Consider the following 26535-nt stretch of genomic DNA (forward strand, 5'->3'; position numbering starts at 1 on the left):
ATTTTTCATTTCTGAAGCTCCTGGGTACATAAAATTCCTTTGGTAACAAAGGTAAGACGAGCAGCTAAAACAACTGAGATGTGACGACGGTTTTCACTGAATTCTGAAGCATTACCGATTCTCTCTCGTGCAGTAATTATGTTTTGTTTCTTTGTGTTGCTTCGCATTAGTGATTTTCAGGATGTCTTGCATTGATTTTTCTCTAAATGTCTTGCAGGTGGAGATAAGGTGTGTCTCAGTTCAATCCAAGGTGAATCAAAAAAGAGCTCATTTACATATAACAGTCTTAAAGGCAGAGTAACAAAAACAATTTGGTTAGGTAAAGAAATTATGGAAGGTTCCAAAAGGTACACTAATGTAGGATAAAGGTGATGAAGGGCTTCGGTCTTCCCATAATGACTTCTGAGTAACAGATTGAACCTCTGATGATGGCATGAAGAGCAGAAGAACAGAAAATTTAAGAAGGGTAAACAGAACTGGATTGAGTACTGAACCTTGAGGGACACCAGAAAAAAGTCAGGGTTATACAACTAAAATGTTATTGTTTGTTTAAATACAAAATCCTCTATCCATCATGTTAGCAGATCAGGATAGATTATTTAGTTGATGTTCTCAAGTATTGAAAGGCACTCCGGTTTACATACCTGAAGCGCACATCGACCCCGAGCGCCATAGCCACCATCCGTCCAGTGCCATCACATCTGATCTAATGAACTATGGGTTTTAAAAGGCACATAAAAGGCTCACCCACTCACACACCATTGTTATTACAGACCAGTCATTCATATGTAAGCAGAAGCAGTGCTTTTAAGTGAGGAGCTAAAGAGAAACAGCCAACAGCATGTTGGTGCCAACAGAATGACTCAGATACTGTAATTATGAATTTAATAAACTGGATCCTTTCTCCTTTTTGTTTATTTGTTCTTTGTGTTAATCTATTTACTGTTAATATTTTTATTAAATATGAATGATTAAATATGAAACATCTCATTTATTTGTAATATTCCAAGTAACAGAAGCAGTATTGCTATTGTTTGTAATATTAATAGGAGTCATGTTCTTATTAATTGTCTGTTATTAATATTATTTATGTTGCTGTTATTGTTGCTGATATTGTTATAGTTACCGTAGTTATTGTTGGTGTAGGTTTTGTTCTTATTTTATTATAGCTTTTTTTTCTTAATTGCCTTAGCTCTTATTGTTATACTTCCTGCAATTGTTAATAATGTTCTTAGTTCTTATTTTATTTTATTGCAGTTATTTATTTTTTATGCTGTAATTGTTTATTTTTTGTTGTTGTTGTCGAACACTGGCGCACTCTTAAGCATTACTTACAGTATTTTGCAACAAAAACCGCTATGTGGTTAGTGTGCTGTGGGGTCATTAAGCTTTGTAAGCTTTGAGGAACAGTATCAGGACGTGCAAGTAAATCTGTCTGACCTGCAGAATTCTCTTATCGCTCTCAGGTCGCTCGGGTCTGGCAGAACAATGGCACATGTATGATTTAACACATGACGGGAAACCCACTCGGGGACCTATTGACTCAAGCAATAGTAAAAACAGCCTGTAATAACTCACTGGCCATTTAAACCTCTGTGCATGGTGGAAAGCTGCCAGTCTGAGAAGATTATAATAAGAGAGTATAATGAAGAGTGGCAGGAAGAAACATACCACGATCCCCAGGGCTGGTGCTAACGTTCGGCCGTTGTCTTTTTTCTGACCTGACCTAATGAATGTATATGTGTACTGAGAGTTACTGCTGTTCCAGCAAAGCTCCAAAAGCAAATACACAGTGAGGTCATTAGCGTAGCATTGTAAATATGACCCAAAGGAACTTTTGGAGGGAAAAATATCTCTAGTGCACCAAGCTTGGGAAAAAAATGCTTTTTAAACAAGAAGCTGCCACAGTGGCATTTAAAATGTTGTTTATTTTTCTGACTGAATGCAAAGTTTTAAAAATCCTACAACCTTCAAATCCACACCAGAAACTCAATTATAATCTCGGCTTCTTCTTGCTTCCTCTTGCCCCATAAATAATTGATTTACAGTTTAATCAATTCCTCTTCATGTTGCTTTAATAATGCTTTTAAAATAAGCATGTGAAATATTTTCATTTTAATGTACTTAGAGAGCTTCTTTCACATCTGTGGTCTGTCTGATTTGCATTAATCAAACCATTATTAATTCCCCGACAATCTGGAAGATTCTTTTGGATGAATGTTCATGCAAGTCAAATGGATTCATTAAAGACGATTCTCAATATTTTCATATTTAAGTGTATTTGAGGGTTAAATTTATTTGATAAGTGCTAAAGTTTTAATAGGAAATGTCTGAAAATAAGATCATGTTTTAGTCTCATATCCAACCAATTTTCAATTCAATTAAATTTTATTTCTATAGCGCTCTTAACAATGGACATTGTCTCAGAGCAGCTTTATGGAACATAAGAAATATAGTACAAAAATGTTTAATGTTAGGGGGACACGGTGGCTTAGTGGTTAACACATTCGCCTCACACCTCCAGGGTCGGGGTTCGATTCCCGCCTCCACCTTGTGTGTGTGGAGTTTGCATGTTCTCCCCGCGCCTCTGGGGTTTCCTCCGGGTACTCCGGTTTCCTCCCCCGGTCCAAAGACATGCATGGTAGGTTGATTGGCATCTCTGGAAAATTGTCCCGTGTGTGTGTGTGTGTGTGTGTGTGTGTGTGTGTGTGTGTGTGTGTGTGTGTGTGTGTGTGTGTGTGTGTGTGTGTGTGTGTGTGTGTGTGCGCCCTGCGATGGGTTGGCACTCCGTCCAGGGTGTATCCTGCCTTGATGCCCAATGACTCCTGAGATAGGCACAGGCTCCCCGTGACCCGAGGTAGTTCGGATAAGCGGTAGAAGATAGATGAATGTATAATATTATACAAATATTAATATAGTACAAAAATTCAATATTAATGTTAGATTTATATTTAAATGTGTTTGTTTAAATGAGCAAGTCTGTGGTGACTGAGGCGACTGTAGTGAGGAAAAACTCCCTTAGATGGAAAATGAAGAAACCTTGAGAGGAACCAGACTCAAAGGTGAACCTCATCCTCATTTAGGTGACACTGGAGGGTGTGATAATAAACTGTTATAAACACCAGAGAGTGATATTATGCACAATGTCCTTTCTACAGTCAGATACAGTCTGTGATAACAATTGTGTATTGATTAGGAGGATGTTGTCCTCAAACACTACATGGAGTTGGTATCTTCTCACTGAAGGTCAGAAATCTTCATGAAGCTGGTACAATGTCTAGATGTGTCAGGATAGGTAGAAAAAGAGAAGCAAGTGAAGAGGAATTAGCGTAGCTGCTGTTCATACTGTAATATTAACCAGAACCAGATGATAACGTGCATTTGATCAGATGTACTGGAGCACAAGGTTATGGGATGTATAATGTGTATGTCTGAATAAAGAGATGTGTCTTTAATCTACGTTTAAACTGGAAGAGTGTGTATTTTCCTCTGAGTTCTTGCCCTGTGCGTTGGTTTGTTTTGGTACTTGTTTACAGTGAAACTAAAAATGTTCAATGGCATTTTAATGATGTCTGAGGATGATAACGGCAACAGCATTTACTACTGGGATGAGAACCGATCAAGTGTGATAAGACAAACCCACGAAGACTCCATGACAAGGCAGCGAGATAAGACATTTTAAAGCAAAGATTGATTTGATGTTTTTTCCTTTTTGTTCACAAGCAAAAAAAAAATTGTCTGTTACTATCTGTAAGACACTGCAGTATAAAGGGGATGTAAGAACTGTTGAAGTTCTTCAACAGTTGAAGATGAGGATGAGGATGAAGATAAGACCTGAGATTCAAAGTCATCCAAATCCAAATCAGTGTCATTGCAGATAGAAATGATTGAAAATGACTTTTGATTTGTGAAAGTTTCACAGGATTTCACAGGCAAATAAAATATAAACTATACATTTAATGAAAAACCATTTAATTAATTAATTTATTTGTGATTAATTTTTGTAAGAGAAAAAATTGCTGTTAAAATTATATATATATATATATATATATATATATATATATATATATATATATATATATATATATATTATCTTGGAGAAAAGATTCTATTACAAAAGAGAAAAGATAGAGAAACAGGCTATAAGTTAAGGTTTTCTTAAACTATTGTAAAATATATTACATTAACAATAGGTCTCATGGAATATAGCACTTTTAAGAAAAAGAATATTTCTGAACTTTTTTTCTTACAAATTCACAATAAAAAAAAGTTATTTGAGTTTTCTAGTCATTAACAAATGTTCGTGTTCCTTTTCGCATCTCAAACTCTGTGTTCAACATAATGAGGTTATGTTTGCTTGCTGCTACACAGTGGGTGAAATTAGCACTTAATCAACAACACATCTATAATGTCATTTTCCGCAGCACAGGTAGAACCGCAGCTGCAGACAAATGATACAGTGTGGAAATCAATTTAGTTTGAAATTTGCTCAGTGAAGTGTGATATTACAGAAACGTAAACCTTCTATTCAAGAAGAGCAATAGACTATAGAGTATCTTCAGCCCCGCTCTCCCAGAAGCCAGTATGTTCTTACCAAACCTTTTCCCTGCAGCAGACAAAAAATACATACCATAACAGAGACTATTAATACAAAAACATAAATTCTGATTTAAAAAAAAAATGTTTGGACTTAAAAACCGCGTTATTTGTACATTCCATGATTTACATTCTAGAATTATAAGATAATAGACAAGAAAATATGAGATCATTTCTGTTTTTATCATTGATACAAATATTTTTGGTGTCAAAAAGGTTGCAACAATATCCAAAGAAATACTTTCAAAAGCTTTTGTTCTGTTCTGACATTTTGTAATAATTTCAGCTTCACTAAAATGAGGTAATGTGCAAAACTGGAACATTTAGAATGCTAGAACTACAAAATAAAAACACAAAAGCTCACTGAACTTCTTTTGAAAAATAAATCAGATTATAAAAATAACTGTAAAGAAATTTGTTTAGAAACAAGAATGTCATCAGAAGCTAAAGTCTATTAGAGTAATTCTTTAAAAAGATAAAACAAATTAAACATTTTGAATTCTTCATAAGACTATTCAGGAAGCTAGAACCCACCAAAAATATTTGCTGAACCCCATTAGAAAAGCATATAAAAATTTAAAGAGCCAACAAAGATATATAGAACATTATATAAAAGGCCTTTAGAAGCAGGAGTCCATTTAAAGAACCCTAGACAAATACTATAGCTATCCAAACATGCCTAGTTAGAAAAGATTATTTTAAAAAACCCACCCACCCTTCAAATGCTGGACTTTATAAGGGTTGAGAAGCTATGAGTATCTAAACACCCCACATAAGAACCCATCTGAAACTTCAGAAAGCTAGAACCCTAGACATGCACCTTTAGAAAGCTGGAACCCATCCAACATGGCTTTAACAAATCCATTTGTAAATCCAACATAATTAACTCCTTTAGCGGGAAAGAACCATAGAAGTCTGGACCCATGCTGGAACCCACCCAAAGTTCTCATGCTGAACTGATTTGGAATAATAAAACCCATCCAAGAAGCCTTCATAGAGCTGTTTAGAAGCTCAAATGAAACCATCTGAGGAGCCCAATTGATAAACCCTTTACTAAGAGGTCAAGTCTAAGAATCCTTACCAAATATATTTAGAAAGCTAGATCCCATATGAATCGCCCTTAACAAGAAAGGACCCTAGACATAACTCTATAGACAGCTAGAACCCATCCAACATGCCCTTACCAAATCCTTTTAAAAAGCGAGTATGCAGTTTATTCAACTTTAATGAACTTTTCTAGACAGCCGGAACCCTGGGCACTTTTAAGGAGGTTTCCTTTCATTCCATGCTAGAACCCATTCAGAGAACTGTTATTGTAGATAGAAGCTCAAAACCCATTAGAACAGCGGTGTCCAATCTTATCCGGAAAGGGCCTGTATGGTGCAGGTTTTCATTCCAACCAAGCAGAAGCCACACCAGAGTCTACTAAAAGCCAACTGAATAAACAGGTGAAATCAGGTGTGGCTTCTGCTTGATTGGTGCACAAAACCTGCACCCACAACAGCCCTTTGTGGATAAGATTGGACACCCTTGCTTTAGAAGAACTCTTGAGGGACTATTTTAAAATGCTATGACTATCAGAACAACTATAGATGGTATTTCTTCTAAGAACCCTGAAAAGAACCTTTAGAAAGCTAGAACCCATCTGAACCACCCTAAATGAACTCTGAGAACATGCCTGGAGCCTGTGGAGCTGAATGGCCTGAAGTTGCACTTGTGTGCTGTACCTTAATGTGGATGTCTCCTCGCAGCTCGCACTGGAATGTTGTAAAAGTGTCCAGTAGAGATTTAGTAGAACTGCTCACATGGATCTTCAGCGCTGAAGAAGTAGTAACATATTTTTTTAAAACTTCCAAATGCTCCAGACGTAACCTTGTGTCTAAAAGTCTAGCAGATAAAATGTATCTAACTCTGTGGCTTCAGTGTATGCAGTCTTTAGGACACTCGAGCTAGACCTTATCAAACTGTTGTCATAACATTCCCAGAATGTTATCTTACGTATACCATATGACTCCATCCTCGAGGCAGTGTTGACAGTGTCTCCAAATAAGCAGTAGCGTGGCATTTTTAGACCAACGACACCAGCAACACACGGGCCTGGAACAAACAAAAAACAAATTTCCCATTTTTATTACACCCTTTTTAAAAAAACTGAAATCTGGAAACCTTAAATCAATTTTTGGTAAAAACGCTTGGTACAAACCAAAGGGTTTTCCTTTTCACAAATGTTTCTATGTAAACTCGTCTTTAAACCCATTAACCATTGAACATCCAATAATACTCTGCGAACCTTTTTCACAACATCTAGACCCTGTCACTTGCTACAACCATCTTAGGTCTTAACAAACCCTACCAAAATCTAAACCATTCCTAAAAACCCTTAATGAACCTATTTAGAAAACTGGCACCAAATACCTTCATAAAGCTATAATCCATTGAACTTCATTCCCAAGAGCTTCAGCTACAATCTATCATTAACAAACAAAGAAAAAAAAACTAAGAAGCTTCTAGAAAACTACGATTCATCTCCAGACAAAAGGTGATAACATTTTTAAAAATCTTTAAATCAACACAACAATCAACCAAAGGAATCACGACTGGCCCAGAAGTTTCTACAGCAACAAGCAACCCAGACTATGTCTAGATCCTACATCCTGATTCATGACAGATCTCCTTATCCTCCAGTCTCCATGATATTTCACTAATCATAGACACACATGAAAGTTCTTCAGAGACTTTTGGTCTAACCTGAATGGATTCCGATGCGGACCTTCAGTCGCTGTTGAGGAACGTGTACGCTCTCGAAGTTCTCCATGCCCTGCACCATGGCTAAGGACATTCTGGCTACTTCTCTGGCGTGTTCGTCTCCATTTCTTATCGGAAGCCCTGACACCACCATGTATGTGTCGCCTATCGTTTCTACCTGAGAAGATCAAAGGAACCAGATGTGCAAAGGTTTTTGTTTTTGTTTTGTTTATAGTCATCCTTTCACGTTTTATACATACCAACCTTGTACACGTCGTGGTTGTCGATGATGTTGTCAAAATGCGTGTACAAATCATTCAGCATGTTCACCACCTTTCAGAAAAAACACTTTTGCTTAAAGTAAAACGCAACAGGGTCTTGTGATCAAGCAGACTTCCTGTTTTAATCCAGAAAAAAGCCTGTCTTTAGGTGATTTAGGTGAAAAAAATTGTATGTTAGCTAATCTCACACAGTTAGCATCATGGTCCTGTTAGCTAATCTCACACAGTTAGCATCATGGTTCTGTTAGCTAATCGCACTCAGTTGGCATCATGGTTCTGATAGCTAATCTCATCCATTTAGCATCGTGGCTCTGTTAGCTAATCTCACTCAGTTACCATCATGGATTTGTTAGCTAAACTCACCTAGCCAGCATCATGGCTCTGTTAGCTAATCTTATTCAGTTACCATAATGGCTTTGTTAGCTAATCTCACCCAGTTAGCATCATGGCTCTGTTAGCTAATTCACCAGACTACTCCAGCTGAACAGCCTTTATTAGTTAGCTTGCTTTACCTGACCAATCTGTTCAGACCACTGTTGTAGCTGTTGCACTGTTACTATTAGATTATACTGTTAGATATATCATTATTTAATTTAATTTAATTTAACTCAAGGTTTCTTCCTTTTCCTTCTAAGGGAGTTTTTCCCTGCCACTGCTGCCTGAGTCACCTCAGACTTGCACATTGGGGATAAATACATACACATTGTGAACTAAATCTATCTAATATTAATCTTGAATTTTTCATTCTATTAATCTTTATATTATTCTTTATAATAACCTTTTGTTCTATGTTTATGTTCTGTAAAGCTGCTTTGAGACAATGTCAATTGTAAAAAGCGCTATACAAATAAACCTTGTTATAAATAAACGTTAATCCATTCTCTTTTTCTGTATCATCTTCAAATCTCATTTATTCGCTCAAATCTTTCAGACTTGTGAGCATTTTAGTTTAGCGACAGTAATCACCTGCATGGGCGTGAGGGAGACCGACATGGCCGTAAAGCCTTCAATGTCACTGAAATAAACAGTGACGCAGTCGTAGGTCTCGGCCTGCACTGTCCTCCCGGCTATGAGCTGTGCGGCGACGGATCTAAAAATACACATGAAAGTCAAGTGGCTTTTAAGAGGCTCTTTAAATTCATCATGTGGTTCTCAGGTCAGGCGGCAGAACAGGTGCGAGTGAGGATCTGGCAACTTCATCAACGATATACATCACTAGATCTGCTATAATATATGAGCTCTATATGATCAAGAGATACTGAGATGGCTAATGTGCTTAAGGCAAAATAATGCGAGCCAGCAAGAGTATCTGATCATCATACATTCTCAGAAGTGTGCATGTGTCACTGCTTGGATGTAGAGAGGTTACCGTGGCAACATCTGGGTAAGGAGTGCCTCTGCTTTCTTTTTCTCTTCCTGCAGCTGAGCCGTTCTGTCGCTTACCACCTCCTCTAGATTACACGCATACTGCTCCAGACGTGACAACAGATCATCCAGGATATTCTCACTACCACACACACACACACACACACACACACACACACACACACACAGATTTGGATGCATTTTGACTCTAAAACCAGTTTCACAACCAACCCGAGAAACCTGAGTCTATAAAGATAAAATTCTGATGATGTATGGAGTCATCATCGAGTCAGGACTTTCTGACTCACACGCTCTACAGATACACACTTAACACACTTAGCGAGCGATAAATAACTTTCTCCTGTTAATGAAGCTGTCTGAGATAAAAAGAGCTCTTCAACAGAATACACACTAATACAACTGAAACATAACCTATTAGAAAAACACCTATATTTAGACGAAGTTCTGAAACAGAGAACATCATAGCAATACATTTATACTGGATTACAGCTGAGTGCAAAAGTTTTCACACCCTTATTTTTTTGAATGAAACAAATCTGTTTCTCTACTGCTTTCTTTATCTTACTGACTCTGACAATGTATCTGTCTCTCTTTTGTCTCTCTACCAGTTTCTTTGTCTGCCTTTCTGTCTCTGTCTTGCTGCTGCTTTCTCTATCTGTCTGTCTCTCAGTTTGTCTCTCTCAACAACTTTATCTGTCACTTTCTGCCTCAGTCTTTTCTCATCCTATATAAATCTCTTTCTCTCTCTGTCTCACACACACACACACACATGCACACATACGCTGTCTTTCTTCTGTGTCTCAATACTACTTTCTCCATTGGTCTCCCTGTCTGTCTCTCTCTCCCACTCTGCAAATATAGCTGTCTATTTATCTCTCTCTACCAGTTTCCTTGTCTGCCTTTCTGTCTCTCTATCTTGCTGCTGCTTTCTCTTTTTGTCTCTCGGTTTGTCTCTCAACAAATTTATCTGTCAGTTTCTGTTTTCTGTTTCAGTATCTCAGTTTTTTCTTGTCCTAAATAAATCTCTCTCTCTCGCTCTCTCTCTCTCTCTCTCTCTCTCTCTCTCTCTCTCTCTCTCTCTCTCTCTCTGCAAATGTCTCGCTAACAGTTTTCTTGTCTGCCTTTGTGTCTCTCTGTCTTGATGCTATGTGTCTTTCTTTTGATCTGTCTCACAACTTTATCTGTTTCTGCTTCAGTTTTTTCTGGTCCTATATGAATCTCTCTCTCTCTCGCTCTCATTCTCTCTCTTCTCTGCCTCAATACTACTTTCTCTACTGTCTGTCTGTCTGCCTGTCTGTCTGTCTGTCTGTCTCTCTCTCCCTCTTTCTCCATCTACAGGAGCAGGAAGGACATTTTGCGTGACACACGGTGACAGCTTTGTTTCCTCGGGGAAGCCGTGTCTTCTTCGTTGCGTGTCATTGGTCCCCGGAGGCGTCCCATCATACCGTGTGTTTGTGTAGCTCATTAAGTGCCATCAGCACTAAGTGTTATTAATGATCATCTGAGTCTCGCTTCTGCTCCTTTTTATTAACAGCAAAAGGCACGGCAGAGCAATTCTAACTCACACATCCTGAGGACGAGAGGAAAGAAAAGAAGAAGCTTCCTGTAACCACTCATAAGTAATGGCACCTTTTGCATAGGATATACACCCTGCTAAACACAACTGAATAAGAAATGAAGTGTCTAAGCTCAGAACCAGGTCTATCACAAATGCTCTCACACTAATTGCTCATAATGAGTCCCAGGACGAATACCTTCGTCTCACCAGGTGACCTCAGAGGTCAGGAACACAGAGGATCAGCATCAGGTGGATCCATTTATTCCTACAGGGATCAGGGGTGAGGTGTGGTGTTTAAGATATAGAGTCTGTAATCGAGACCCTGTGGCAAATCAGTGACTCAGAGCTCGTCAGTGTGTGACTCATAAGTAAGCGTTTCTACTTCCTGACCTCTCACTTTTCAGAGGAACGTAAAAAATCTGGAATCTCGAGCAGGTAGATGGGGAAGATAAACAGACATGGAGAATATAAAAAAAGAACTTTGTACCATGAATAAAAATAGTTAAAGGTTGTATGTACCTAGCACAAATGTAAAACAAAATAGATGACAGTACCTCGTTAGTTTGTGTCTCTGATCTCGTTGTGCTCTAATATTTGTTCAAAAAATATTAGTATATATATATATATATATATATATATATATATATATATATATATATATATATATATATATATATATTAGTAAATGTTAGTACCTATTAAATATAGCTAATATTGATTTCTTCTTATCGTGTCCATGACCTTTCCTTAAACATCTATAGAGACATTATAAAGAGAGAGAAAAAAAAAGCATGACAGGAAGTCACAAAGATCTCTGGGGCCTTTGTGTGAGTGTATGTTGCTGATAATTCATTGTGTTTAACTAGTTAGATTTAGAAGCATTTAAGATCTAAACATATTCATGATGTGAACATGAGTGAGGAACATGTGAACCTTCATACAATAGTCCAAGAAGATTAACTGAAAAATACATCGTAGATCAATGGGAAAAAGCCTCCTGAGCTACATTTCATGTCACTTCATCGGTCTTCATTTCTGGCCTGATGTAACTTATTTAGAGTCCAGACAGTAAAGTAAGCTCTGTCCCCGATTTCTTATAGATAACATAATAACAGAATTGAAATGCTGCATCAGTACTGACCCGCTGGGGCACATTTTCTTCACGGTGGTTCTGAGCGAGGAGAAATCCGGCCTCTCTGACTCTCTCTCACTCCAGCAGCTTAGTAACAGAGCTTCCACACCATCCTCACACTCGGATGCGTCCACGTGGGGCCGCAACGGCCTGCAGCCGCCCTCCTTCACCAGCTCCACTATCTCTGAGGGATAGAGGAAGGAAAAACATTAGAGAAAGAAATCCTATAAAATTCCTATCACTTGTTAGTAAGTACATTAATATTATATTTATTATTATTATTATTATTATTATTATTATTATTGCTCTTGTTGATTATTACTTATTGTTTATTTGTATGAATAAATAAATTAATTAATTAATGAATAATGACTATCATTAATAAATCTTTTTAAACAACACATCACAAGCAACTTTGCCTGATGATTCTATGCAAATGAGAAATTTTATGCAAATGACATTTCATCTATTACCCAATAAAAAAAACCTCAAATCTTGCTTACTCCTTCCTTACAAAAATATTCATCTAATTAAATTAACATGCTAGACTGTAAATAGAAACCTTTTTATATTTCTTATGGAATATTTTGTTCCTGAATTAATCCTGAATTTTTTTATATTTTGGGGCATTTTTCAGTGTAATATCTAAAATTAACCCTTGAATTCTAAAATAGATAGATAGATAGATAGATAGATAGATAGATAGATAGATAGATAGATAGATAAATAAATAAATAAATAAGATTGTAATATTCTTCCCACAGTCTAATAGAGGAGCAGGATGTCAGCGTAGAATATTTATTTGATCACAAAGGAGTAAATTAAAGAAACTCAAAACCAGATCTTGAAAACGATTTGGAGAAAACAAACAAACTTCTGGGAACAGAGACGCAGAAACGAGTGTTTGTGTGTCTGGGTTTTGTGTATAGTGAGTGTAATGGGAAACAGGTGTGTGTTATCAGAAGAATGGTAGCTGCTGGGAAATGGAGTCCAGTTCATTTTCTTCAAAGCTCTGGTCACTTCGGCTTTAAATAAATTTCTACGTAGAAAATCACAATTTAAATTTGTATTTAAAACAAACGTCTTTAAAAGTGTGTCCAAAACTCCTTTAAAGTTTGTGAAATCTCTGGAGAACAACTCAGTATCGTCTGTCTAAACCCTGACTCAGAAGAGCCCTTTAAGCATTTAAAAGTATTAGTGTGCGGAGGCTCAGACGCACCTCTGGCCTTAAGGGAGCTGTTAGGGATGTAAAAAGGTCCTCTGCGATACACCACTTCCTGCGCGATGATGCCAAAACTATACACGTCGCCTTTCTGAGTGCCGTTAGCACGCACCATCTGCCTCAGGATCTCAGGAGCTCTCCATAAAAGTGCTGAGAGGATGGATGAAAAACACACAGAGATTTCACTTATTCAAACACCGTCTCTGAGGATTAGATACAAAGTTTGAAGTTTCCTCAAAAAGAATTTTAAGTGCCCAGAAAGAGATTTCGAGTTGTTTCGCAATACGACAAACATAGAAATCATAAATAGCAAAGAAACTGTTGTAGTAATATTGTCTGATGAGTTCAAACAATTAAAGGGACCACTCGCATTTTTTCCAGACTGGAATTTAGCCCCTTCCAAGGTTAATGGTTGCTTAATTGTACATCTGTAAAACTCCTACTCCTTTTTTTTATTACATTTCTACTGCAAGTGTCCTTTAAATACTGAACTTCTTATAGGTTTAGTCATTTAAAGAATCAGTTTATAATTGTTCCTGTCCAGAAATTAGCTCTGCCTCAGGGTGAATGGATGACAAGCCTTGCATTGATTTTAAAACATCATTTTATGAGATCTTAAGACAAAATTTTATCATAATGTTCATTTTAGGATTGCTATACATCTATTTTACAGCTGTCAAAAATCACACACAGCTCCTTTAATTAAATCAATCACTTAAAAGATGTGGTTACATTTTTCTGGTCAATAAATTTGCTCCACTAACTTTCCTTCATGCAACATCTCATGAGACAGAGACTGTTTTATCTTTGTTCTATTCCAATGTGTACTTTATCTAGAAGGCAGCATCAGGTATTAAAAAATATAAATCACATACTGATTCTTTAATATATTTAAGCATTTAAAGTGTATGTTCACATTTTTCATGCCCTCTTGATCAATAACTTGATCTGCTTTTTTCTTAAAGATCAAGAAATGTTTAAGAAAAAATTTTATCTTCATGTTTCTTTTGCAATCATAATCCACTTACCTTACAGCAGTGGGCTGTAAAAGAATGCATACTGCTTCTTTAAACAAGTTAAACATTTAGAGCATCTGTTTATATTTTTCTCTCTTAGAAAATAGAGTTGCCTCGAGATAATTTCCTTAAGCAGCAGCATGAGAAAATATGTGTAAATCACCTTGGATTTAATATCACATACCGCTCCTTTAATAATCGTCCAAAAAACTCAAATATATGTGGTAGTTTTTTCTCTTTTAAAATCCCTAGACATGCACTCACAGCTCCAGTGGTCCACTGTGCCGGCATGTCTCAGCTCGCTCAGGCCGAAGTCAGTGACCTTGAGGACGAAGCGACTGTCCACCACACAGTTGGAGGAGGACAAGCGGCCGTGGGAATGTATGGGACTGCAGTGAAGGTAGTCCATGCCCTAAACCAGGGGTCACATGTCTTCTCTTACTGTTTATTAGTAATATAGCAGACAACAAATAAATCATGACTCTAATACACACATTTACACAGAGTTTGGCATGCTGACTTTCTAGCTTCTGTATCAATATCCATCTATATATGAAAATATATTTACTACTGTATATTTATTATGTTTTGGGATAGTTACTCTACAGAAAGATCAAAAAAGTTGACTGGATATACTGACACATCACTATGAGGCCTAGATTAAGTGCTTTTCTGAGTCAAAATGCTGTCTATGCAAAAAAATGTTATATTAAACATTTAAAGCATCTGTATGCATTTTTCTGACCCGGAACTTAGCTCCACCACCACATGTTTCTATAAACATTGGCCTATGAGATAGACCTGACCCAAACCTGATCCTTGAATGTTTTCTTTAATTAACGTTTACTTTTCTTTACTGGCTATTCTGGCCTGTAAAAAAAATCACACATTGTTCCTTTAATTACTTTGTTTGTACAGAAATATGGTGGAAACGTGGTTGTATTTCGGAAAATATGAATAGTGCATCTCTTGTTTGTATCATGCTAATTATAGTGATCTTTATCTCCTGATGTATTTTTTGCATCAGGTTTATTTTGGATAAAAATTTGCCGATGAATAAGTAAAATCCGTTGGTTATGTCAAACAAAAGGAAATACTGAAGAATGATGTACTGAACAATTAGAAGAGAAAAGCTTGAAAGAGGGAAATCGCTTAAACCTGGCAACCCTGTCTGCTAGCTTCATATTCACACCTTTCAATATAAAATCTATATTTTTTAGATTTCTTATATATTTTTTTATACTTATTTATAACTTTTGTTTTGTTTTCTCCCACATAACCATAGTCCCAGAACACACATCTAGATTTGTACTAGACTACAAACTACTTAATAATAGTGATATGAAATCTGTAATACTGTATATTTATACATGGGGACATTTATAATGTTTCAACCCTAAGACTTTATTTCCTGAGAACGAGGTTAGAATTTTCCTAAGTGTCAAGTATGTGCATTCCTCGAAGGCAACTTGATATTCGCTGGGAGATTTCAATACCATGGGGAATGGAACATTAGAGATTAATCACAACACACACACACACACATACAAACACACACACACACACACACACACACACACACACACACTGCAATATTAGTCATGTACCTTTACAATATCCAGCATGAGGGAACATTTGAAGCTCCAGTCAAGTTTAATGGAGTCGTTCTTTAAAATGTCCTGCCAATGTAAAGACCATATGTTACATCATCTATGTTTGCTATTAGATTTACAGATTTTATTCTAACTCATGATCTCACAGATCTTGCTTATTTATCTTTAGTAGAAATTAAAAAAAAGGCTATATTTAATGTCAGCAACTTTAGCAACATTAGCAAATTTTGTAATTAGCTAATAATATGTCAAGCTTTGTACTAAAGTGTTACAGGAAATACAGTACATGATGTTGGTTAATATTTGCTAAAATGAATAAGTTAAAAGATGAAAACCTGCAAACTTCCTTTAGGGCAGTATTCGGTCAGAATAACCGGCTGTGGTGAGTCCAGACAAGTTCCAACAAACTTGCAGATGTTCTGGTGGCTCAAATCTCTGCACTTTTATAAAGATTGGGACATAAAATACAGGGTTTCTCAATTATTTCCATTTTCTGTGAAGATTCTCAATTATCTAGGTGAGGTTATCTGGAAGTTCGGTCATATCAACTGGATTAAATTAAAAGGTTTCACTGCTCTTCCGAGCAACTAGTGAAATGCTTCGATTTAACTAAAAAGAAATCCAGAAGTCCACTTCAGACTCAACTTCTAGATTATTTCTACTACTATCTACAAGTAGATACCACTTTTACCACTGAAATAGACACTATACTAACTCAGAACCATTATATGAAAAGGTAAACACACTGATGATAATGCAGACGTTTCTGGAACAAGGACAAAACCTGGAGGCTCAAAGTCTTGGGACAATGAATTTCACATTTCAAAATTCCATGGCTTGGAATTTTGGACTCGACTTGGACCCTATTGCTAGAGGACTCCTGAATTGATCTGGACTCTAGAGCTTGGGATACTTTGGAATTTATCTTGCCAGTGCAACTTCAGACTTTAGACTCAACCTGTGTCCACAGCTAGGCACTCTGGACTCAGTTCGTACTCTGCAGCTTAGGACCCAAATCTTGGTGCCGACTTAACAGCTTGGGACCTCAAGGAGTCAGTGGAGTCAGACTCTATGGTTGGGACTCCGAATTTTACTTTGGACTTGCCTTGGACTTAACCTGAACTCTATAGCTTGGGTTTCTTGACTCGGCCTAGTGTGAAGAACTTGGGACTATTGACTCAACCTTGACTCTACAGATTCAGACTCAATGTTCTCTACAGCTTGGGACCCTGAGATGCAGCAATGGCAATGTCTTGTGCCAATAAATAATTTCCTTGGAATTAACGGCAACAATTAAAGCAAAAAAATCATTACTTATAAAAACACATATTACAAGGTATTTTTATATTATACAAATATTTATTAAAGAATAATAATAATAATAATAATAAAACCAACAACTGTAGTTTTGTGTGTTGCATTGTTCCTTTAAGTGCTCACCCATTTTAGCTCGGTCAACAGGTTACTGCTTAGATGCACATTTCTCACACTCAGGAAGCGAACGCAGCAAACAGTCCCCTTTACCCCAAGCACAATGAACGAGCAGAACAGAATTAGGACATAGCAGATTTATGCAACATTTAACCACACAGATTTATGAGTCCTTTGATGAAACCGTGTCTGAGGTTAATTATACAACATGACCAAACACTCCCAGGTTAATTAACGCACTAACATGATGAAAAATGTCAAGGCCTTAAATACTCACATTATAAACAGCAGTTCTCTGGGCTGAAGCTTTGTCCTGCATGCTGCAAATTATGGACTCGAGTGAAGCCTGTATGGATTTGCATCTCAGCAGCTGGGTCTGTTTTTGGAACGAGAGAAAGTGTTAATGGAAAATCTAACCACCTTTAACGTGAGCTACCAAAACTACTTATTCACAGCACGTGTGAAATATCAGCTTGCTGAATGGTACTGATGCAACCGCATGAGCTTGGAACAAGCGTAGTGAAAGGCCTATCATTACGACCAGATGCAAAACCACAGTCAGTGACATAAAGGGAACGACATGCAGTGCAACATACTGTATAACCATTTATCATGCAGTTATTACCTGTGTGAAATAAAGATAATATGTGAACCCGAGAGCAGGATGTTGTCCAATGCACTCACTAGGCTTTAATGAATTTTTATTCGAATGGAATGCCACAAAACAACTTCCTGTTCTCAATAATGTTACTGTAAGATGTGATTTACAGTGAACCTTCTACACAAAGACAAAAAATCATGCAATGATTAAAACGGTTGCATGAGCTAAAGGTCCTAAAGAGGTTAAAAGTTCATAATCGTTTACTGTGATTATGACAGAGTAAAAGATCTCAGGTCAGGATGTAAGATAGTCCACAATCACTGTGCGTTGACCTCTCACCTTTCCTGCCACCGCCGAGCCGCGAGACTCCATCATGATGACATCAGCGACATCGATCTTCCACAGCATCATGGAGGCTTTCTGCTGCAGTTTGTTCTTCCTGTTAAGAACATTCGAGATGTTACTCCACACTGAACTACATCTTGAACATTGTAGTTATCTGATCAGTCAAGACAAGAGCTTCAGATCTAATCTAACATCTGATCTGAGAGATATCAGAGGAGAACAAACCCAAACTTACAAAAAAAAACATCTCAGGGCCTTAGACAGACAGAACCATAAGTACAACAACAGGACACTTCTCTCAGTCAAGAACTGCAACCTGGAAGTGGAGGCTGGAGTGGACACCAAAACTGGCCTGGTTAAGGCCAAGAGACATTTTTCCAACCTTCTATTCACTTCAGATGAACTTGTCCTTGCTATAACCTCTGAGATTACACTGATATGACCATTATCTGAAGCTCCTGAACTTTATCTACGCCGCATTACGCATTGAGCTTCTGCCGCATGATTGGCCGATCAGAAGATCGGATGAACGGGCAGGTTCTTGGATTGTGAAACCGAACAAAATATTCTAATACAAAAATAAAAGTATTTACAGGATTAATCCTAATCCAGACCTATTCTTTAAATTTTGTTTCCCTTGAACAATTAACTGAACTGTTAAATAAATCCACTATCACATCACTATCTCTACATCTGAAATGACTTTCATCGCTCTGTCTATTCTTATGCAAGTTTATCTCTACTCACACCAAGTCATGCTCAGCTGGAGCTTCTTTTACTAATATTCAGTCCCTGAATCTAAAAATATGATCTAAAAATAACTTTACAGCTCGTTTACGCTTACATAAGTTGTGTAAGGTGGGTTATTATATTCCTCCACTGGTGGATTAGTCAGAAGACAGAAATATTTTCCAGATACAAAAACGCCGATAGTTGAGATGTTGATAGAACAAATGAAGGGTTTGAAATAATCATAAACTGATAAAAAAAAAAAAAACTGATAAAACTGAAAAATAGTAATGATAATAATATTAATGGTGCATTAAAAGGTTAATAGTTGTGTGCTGATTAAAGTTACCTGTAGAGAATAGTGACTGAAAGACTCCCTATGGCCATTAATCCCACAATAAGACCCACTGCAATCGAAAATCTACTCTCTGAAACACACAAACACACACACACACACACACACACACACACACACACACACACACACACACACACACACACACACACACAATGTAGACCATAAAATAAAGTCTAGCCAGGAGAAATCCAGACTGCATAATAGTTTTCACACTTTTATTACTTTAACCTGTCCGCTGAAGGCTGAACAGAAATCAGTACATTGCTAAAAATATCTAGAATAATAGAATAAAAAAGAAAGTCGGATCTATATTCCAATAAGACGCAGTTTCAGATCTGGAAGGCATGCGTGAATAATTCAGGACAATCTCGATATTTTCTCTCTGCTCCCCATTTTTCTGTTTTAATCAAAGCAAAAGATCAGAGGTCATGAAGCTGTGGTTGGATGAAGGGGAAAAGTTAAAGCATATGAATGGACTGAGAAACTCAGGGTTCAGGAGCAAATCTGGATCTCTCGCGCCCCCTGTTGATCTGATGTAGTTATACTTCTTATAATGGTTGCGAATGGAATAAGGAATAAAGAAATGCAAATCATTCAAACCTCATTTGAAAAACAGTGTGATGATATTTTAAAATTATTATTATTATTATTATTATTATTATTATTATTATTATTATTATTATTATTGTTGTTGTTTTTTCATTATTTATTATTATTATTATTATTATTATTATTATTATTATTATTATTAAGGTTACATGTTTGTAAATTGACCTTGGTTGTTAGAATGGAATACACACGAGCGCACACACACACACACTAATAATACACTGCAACTATTAACACTCCACTCAGTACTGTTGCACTAAATAATCAACCATGGGATCGTTTTTTTTTTTTTAATTTATGACAGAAGGTCATATTGTACTTTTTATCTGACTCTAGTTACATTGAATGTACCCATGCTGGCGCATTGTTCTCCTTTAAATCCACATGGAGGGGAATCTTTAGGAGGACTCTGCCTTCCTCCAGGCCAGATGATGTGAATTCCTTCCACTGCCTCGTACACCTTACCAAAGTAGTTAGCAATGACCTACAAAAAAGGAAGAGGATTAGCATAATGCTGTGTGAGCTCACATGTACTGAATCCTGATGGAAAGTGTGTGTGTGTGGGTGTGTGTGTGTGTGTGTGTGTGTGTGTGTGTGTGTGTGTGAGACCTGACACGGGCTGTCACTGCCCTGAATGTGTTCCAGCATATAAGCCGGCTCACGGTCCCCACTGGCATCGATCATCACATCTCCTTGGATACCTGGTGGGACAGCAACAAAGAAACATCCCATAATAACCTTCTATGGATAGAAATATATGTGCTATTTTAAATTCAAGGTTCTGGATAAAGTGCAACACTGTACCACATCAATTCAGAGTAGAGACGTCAGGTTTTTTTTTTTACTAACCAGTGATGGTTCTGTTCCACATACGACGCGTGACCTCGAACCCATTAAACGGGTCAGAATTCTCGCTCAACGTTTCATGTAAAGCCTGAGCGTAAATCCAGACGCTGTCATGAGCTATAGCTGCCAGAACCGATACCTGTTAGAGTGACATAGTGACACAAGAAAACAGCAAATTTGACAACTAACATTTGACACTAGTTTCTTCTTCCAGCATATGCACAAAAATGGTAAGAGGAAAGTTAACATGAGAATTATAATTAAATCCAATACCTTTATTTCCTGCTAAAGATCTCAATTCACAATGTTGTAATTTTTATCTACATTTATTTACACAAAAGGAAATAAATCTAAATGCTGGGTTTTTTTTTCTATATTTTAAATTTTCTCAGTATTTTGTGTATATTATGTTTATTGAAATAGTTTTATTAAAAAAAGATATTAAATATATAATTTAACATTAATCTAAAACATTAAAAACATTCAACTTTTTTTTATTAGTATATATTTTTATTTACTTAATTAGACCCAAACTGACCTGCTCATGAGGTTCATACACGTATCCAAAGTCCTGCTTTGACCTCTTGATGACGTTCTCAGAGAAAGCTCTGTACTGCTCATCATCAGGTTTGTACATGGACAAGATGAAAAGTGCCTGATAGGCCTGCTTCGCCACCGAGTCATACTCATCTCCTGAGTATTTAAAAAAAATCATAAAAATCGCAACATTAGATACATTTTTGTCATCAAATTCACCATTTATTGTACCATTTAGGAGTACAGCACCTTGTTTCCATTTAAAACTACCAAACATTTCATCCTGAGTGTAGGGCATGAAGCAGAAGAAGACGTATTCTCCACTGGTCAGACCTCGAGCGTGAGCTTCGATCATTAAACTGCGCACCACCTCGCCATGAGCTGAGATCACTACAACTACAGCACAGGAAAAATATTTAAAAAAAACATTGAGGTGAAATTAAGGTGAAAAATATTAATGAGGCTTTTACCACAGAAAGTGGCTTGAAAAGTTCACAGATATCAGAATCTTCTTAAATTGTGACTCCTAAAGTTCATGACTTTCTACTTAAGGAAGTTTCTATTTATATCATGGATCTAAAAGTTCATAGCTACAAATGTCTTTTAAAAATGTTGCTTTAAAAGTTCTTAGCTATAAAATACTTCTCAAATTGTGTCTCTTAAAGTTCATGACTTTCTATATAAGATGTAAGTTTCTACTCAAGGAAGTTCATAGCTAGAAGTTTCTTCTTGAATCGTTGCTCTAAAACTTCATAGTTACGATTTCTTCTTAAAACACTGCCCTAAAAGTTCATAGCTATGAGGTCCTTCTTAAATGGTGAGAAAATTCATAGCTACCAATTTCTTTTCAAGTGTTAGTTTTGAAAGTTCATAGCTATAATTTCTCCCTATAACATGGCTCAAAAAGTTAATAAATACTCTTTTTTGCCTTCATCTTAAATCATAAAAGTTTCATGTTACAGATAAACTCTAAATGATAAAAAACAACATCGAGACAAAGCTTAAATCTATAAAATTAAATCTATATTTATTTCTTACTGCGAGACGAGCTGGAGATCTCAGTCAGAACCCTCGACTTCAGCACAGTGGAATTATGGGTAGGAGGACCATCAATCTCTAGATATTTTGCCACTGTGATGTTATTATTCTCTGCTTGGTACCTTGAAGAAAATAAATGATGCAGAGAATAAAAGCAGAGGCAGCGTGACAGGGATCCAGTCAAGGCTTAAAAGAGATTACAGCCATATTTTTTATTTTTTATCATTAAAAAATAGTAATAAAATCATTATAAATAAAATAATAAAAAATAATTAATTTTTTTGTAATTTACTTTTTTATTTTGTTATTTTTACATCCTTTCAATAATTATTAACTTTAGCTTTATTTATTTTAGTGTTTGTTTAGTTCTAGGGACTATTTATTATTATTTTTTTTGTGTCCAACTTTAATTTATTTCTATTTCAGTGGCAACATTTCTCATTTTAATTCTCATTTCATTTCATCAGAGCTACACTACAATTTTACTTCGATAATCGCTTCGCTTCAGTCTTAACTGCACTCACCGAATCCCCTCAGCCGGAGTGTTCCACTTGAGTTCACTGTTATAAACGATGCTAATCCGCTGCCATCCGAACTTCTTACAGATCTCTACAAAGAAGGATCCCAACTTAGTGAAAGGGCCAAACACTCGCGTCAGAGTGGGAAACGCCTGCTCGCAGAACAAGTGAGGAAGGTAAACACAAAATAAACGCTAGCATGAGATATTATTTTAATGATATATTAGTATTAATATGTCTCTTACCTTTTTATCTAAAAACTGTTGATCTGCACAAACAGGGCTGACCATAGCGATGTTCCAGTAAGCCGCTAGCTTAGCCGTTACAGCACACACCTGAAACGACGTATAATAAAGCGAAAGCCCAAAAAACGCAGTTCTGTTCCCTGTTTTTATTTTATTCCTTTATTCCTTACTCTCGAGCAGCATGGCCCAATGAATGCACTGTACTTGTGTTTGTGCTGCAGAGCGACGATCCTCCCCGGACCCACTAGATCGTCACACTCATCATCCACGTAATGGATGTCCAGCTGGTGACCTAAACACCTCAGTGGGTTAATTTTCAGAACAGACTTCTATAAAACAAAGTCAGAACTGGTACCAGTCTCCCAGAGCCCACCTGGCAGGATCCTGGTGCTGTTGTTCACCGTGTCGACAGCAATGAGCACCGCGGCTCCAATGCGACCCACGCTGAACGGTGTGGAGGTGTTGGGCATGGCCAAGAGAACTTTGAACCTGGTGCTTAGACACACCGACACCATCACCAGCAGCAGCAGCAGCATGCCTGTCAGAACCTGAGCTGAGACACAACAGAAAATAGGTAAATTCCAGGACAAGGTAAATTCCAGGATGTTTGGAGCTTAAAGAAATGGTATGGCCCGTTGTAGGGGTGCTCAGAACTATGAGATAACGGGGATTAGGAAGAGACCTCTCAACCTTTTGTCTCTAAACCTCATTGAAATAAAAGGTTTCAAAGCCAATTTATTGATATTGAGTGATAATTGTGGTGGAAACTGTGGGGTGGCGAAAACTAAAATCCTCAAAGCTTCAAACCTCAAAGAAATTCAGAAACTGGATCAGATCCTGACATGTGACTTTATTACCATTTTATCAAACTCTAAAATTATGTAACAAAAACACTAAACACGAGAGACTCGGAGATCAGTGGAGCAACGAGGCAACGACGAGGCGAGTGACTTTTACTGATGATGATGATGATGATGATGATGACAAAATCTGTCACTAAGTTTATTTTTCCATCCATTTATTTTTCCATCAACAGAATAGTTTTTAAATGTTGAAGTGGAGACGTCGTCTACACGCATCAGTGGACGAGGAATTAAATATTTAAATAATTTCTTTTCACTTTCTTTTTTTTTAAATTAAAGAACTGACTTCTGATTACAAAACATAAGAAAAATGAATATATTTCAGTCCAGAAAAATCTGAAGTTTTAGAAGAATCTATCTATCTATCTATCTATCTATCTATCTATCTATCTATCTATCTATCTATCTATCTATCTATCACCTTAATCTCTTCTCTCTCTCTATTTCTCTCTCTAAAGTAGAAACTGTAGTACACACACACACACACACACACACACACACACAGATAAAATTCCCGTCCAATTCCTTAAGCCTTTGATAAACAGAGTTAATCTGTAGATTTCAGCGTGTTTGCATCTTGTTGTTGTTTAAGCTTCATCCAGGTCAATTAAAAAGACAAATCTTTATTCCGTTTCCACTGTGAAACCTTTTCAATCCCGTTTTTTTTTTTTCTTTACACTTGAAAAAAGTGATATGATTATGATTAATATTCCAGTCACATCCCTGATGTTGATCAACATGTTTATCAAGATAAATAAAGTGAAAGGAAGAGATTTTCCATCCAGTGTTGAATCAAAAAATGTTCTCAACACTTACTGTTCATGCTTTGGAGAAGAAAGAAAACCTCCAGTAAACTCCACAGAAAGTTATTTCCTTTATGATTTACATCCAGGATGTTAAATCTCTCCACAAAAAAAAAAAGAGGAGAATAGAAGAGAAGCCGGAGCGAGAGGAGCTCCAGAGATGTGTCACTGGCTTTGACGTTCTTCTTCTTCTTAGCAATACAGTCCATGGGAACTCGCTCCTACATTACAGAAAAAGAAAACACTTATTTGTGTTTACTCTGATAACCGTGACATCACTTCCTGCTTTTACACAGCAGCTCAAGTGTGATTAATTTTTTGGGTTTGGTTTGGCTGTACAGAGGTGAATAAAAGAAGATGATGATGTTTAATAGGAGAAAATGCTGCTACAATCTCAATCTTAAGAGATGTTTGTGCACACGTTGGATTTAAAGTCCCAGAGTGCAATGCAGCTACACAACACTGATTTACAGAGACTCGGCTCGGTTGGTTAGCCACCTGACAGAGCAAGATCACGGTGGTGTAAATGTTAAAGCGTGAAAGATTTAGAAGCTAATCTTTTGAGATGAGTACTAAAGCACCGCTGCATAGATCTCATGAGGTAAAGAACAAACATAAGAGAAACTGAGAAAAGCCTAAAGAACTAAAGTACTAAAAAATTTAACCGCCGCTGCATCACACAAGAGCATCCCACTGCACACCTATCAGCAAGTACTGTACAACAGCATTGTGGGTAATGTAGGAAAGTGAAAAGAGACAAACATGTGACAGGAATGACAGATTCCCTGAGTCTTTGCTCACACCGGTTCTCGTGGTCTGGAGGTTAACAGTCACAGTGTGTTGTTAGGATTTCAGGATACAGCAGCGACTCACCGGGGCCAAGCACTCGAAAAAATATCATTATACAAACTCAACAAATAATAAAGTCCTTGTTTTATCTAAAATAAATCTGCTGCACTATTAAAGATCACATATTTTAGTTAGTAGATTTGGAGATCAGGCCTCATTTTTTTTCCCACAAAGACAAAGCTCCACCCCCAGAACCTACATGTTATCACTATAGAACCTTCGGCTATTCAGTTGTAACACTGTAAACATCCAAAGTTCAGCCTATGCTGATTTCTGAGAACGATCAGAAAGGATTCGCTCTCCTTTATTTCTCTGAAACTCTTTTTAATTAGCATTATCGCAATACACAATAGGCTATTTAGCTCCTTGACATCCGAGCTCATACTGATTTATGAGAACGCTTATGAGTGCAGATGATTTTTTTTTTCTTGTTTTCTTCTCGTCAGGGGTTTATACAGTGTTATAATTCTGTGTCAAGCTTCATGCCTTCGTTCAGATGTAATAAACGATCACAGAAAAGCAGTGGATGACAGGAAGTTTATAAAATGAAACAAGCAAGTATTTTAGATCATTTTCTCCTCCATATAATACACTTGAGCTAGGATGATGAATGAACCGGTTTTATTTTATAATATCTTATACTTCTTTGTTCTGGCAAAAAAAAAAAAAAAAAAAGATCAACAATCACACAGAGAGGTTTCTAGAGATTTCTCTATAATTCCACTATGTTCCCTGGCTGCATTGATTGAATCCAGAAGAAAGGTTCACATGTTTCTGAAGCTATAAATAAATGGAAGAAGCTTCATATCGGGCACCAGTGCATCGTGGGAACTTTGGCTTTCTGCATCCAGTCCACAAATCTGGAAGACGAGACTTTAGTCGATTCCGTCAACTCAAAAAACCCAAAGACATTTTGGTTCGTTCATGGAGAAATTTCTCTTCTGGAAAAACAGCATGTCTTCACAGCCTTCTCGATCTTTCACAGCCTGATTTACTGCATGCACTCGAGCTGATATAAACACTGTCCTGCTCAGAGCCAGGGGTGATGATGAAAAATTAGAAACAAAGCACAGACTGAGAAATATTCAGTTTATCATCAGCACAGAAACACAACATTCCCTGTTCTACATGTCTGGGAAAAAATAAAAATAAATATTAGAAAAAATAAAAATAGAAACTTTATTTAAAAGAGATAAACTGACTAAATAAACAGG

The 26535-nt window shown here is 36.9% G+C and overlaps 1 protein-coding gene across 1 annotated transcript; it reads right to left on the reverse strand.

Moving 5' to 3' along the window:
• Nucleotides 1-4141: 4141 nt before the first annotated feature.
• Nucleotides 4142-24645, reverse strand: si:dkey-37g12.1 (atrial natriuretic peptide receptor 1). Its single transcript, XM_060864100.1, has 27 exons — nt 24486-24645; nt 23180-23359; nt 22977-23098; nt 22807-22896; nt 22568-22713; nt 22044-22165; nt 21255-21401; nt 21007-21161; nt 20472-20607; nt 20232-20323; nt 19974-20106; nt 19005-19083; nt 17921-18020; nt 17258-17356; nt 16990-17067; nt 15885-15989; nt 15544-15615; nt 14201-14348; nt 12918-13070; nt 11708-11882; nt 8992-9129; nt 8589-8712; nt 7606-7674; nt 7345-7519; nt 6595-6693; nt 6324-6415; nt 4142-4606 (listed from the first exon to the last, which is right to left on the reverse strand). Exons 1-27 carry the CDS (start codon nt 24490-24492, stop codon nt 4559-4561), a joined length of 3084 nt encoding a protein of 1027 aa, XP_060720083.1. The 5' UTR covers nt 24493-24645; the 3' UTR covers nt 4142-4558.
• Between the last annotated feature and the right edge of the window lie 1890 nt (nt 24646-26535).

The sequence above is a fragment of the Tachysurus vachellii genome, chromosome 2 (genome assembly GCF_030014155.1).
Source record: "Tachysurus vachellii isolate PV-2020 chromosome 2, HZAU_Pvac_v1, whole genome shotgun sequence".
NCBI classification, from domain to species: domain Eukaryota; kingdom Metazoa; phylum Chordata; class Actinopteri; order Siluriformes; family Bagridae; genus Tachysurus; species Tachysurus vachellii.

Bases quoted from the DNA above. Each gene is read 5' to 3' on its own strand.
- si:dkey-37g12.1 (XM_060864100.1), bottom strand. The intron at 22,897-22,976 runs GTAAGGAATAAA...ACGTCGTTTCAG, and splicing joins TTGGGCCATGCTGCTCGAGA to GTGTGTGCTGTAACGGCTAA. The intron at 17,068-17,257 runs GTGAGTATTTAA...CTTGGGGTAAAG, and splicing joins AGAGAACTGCTGTTTATAAT to GGGACTGTTTGCTGCGTTCG.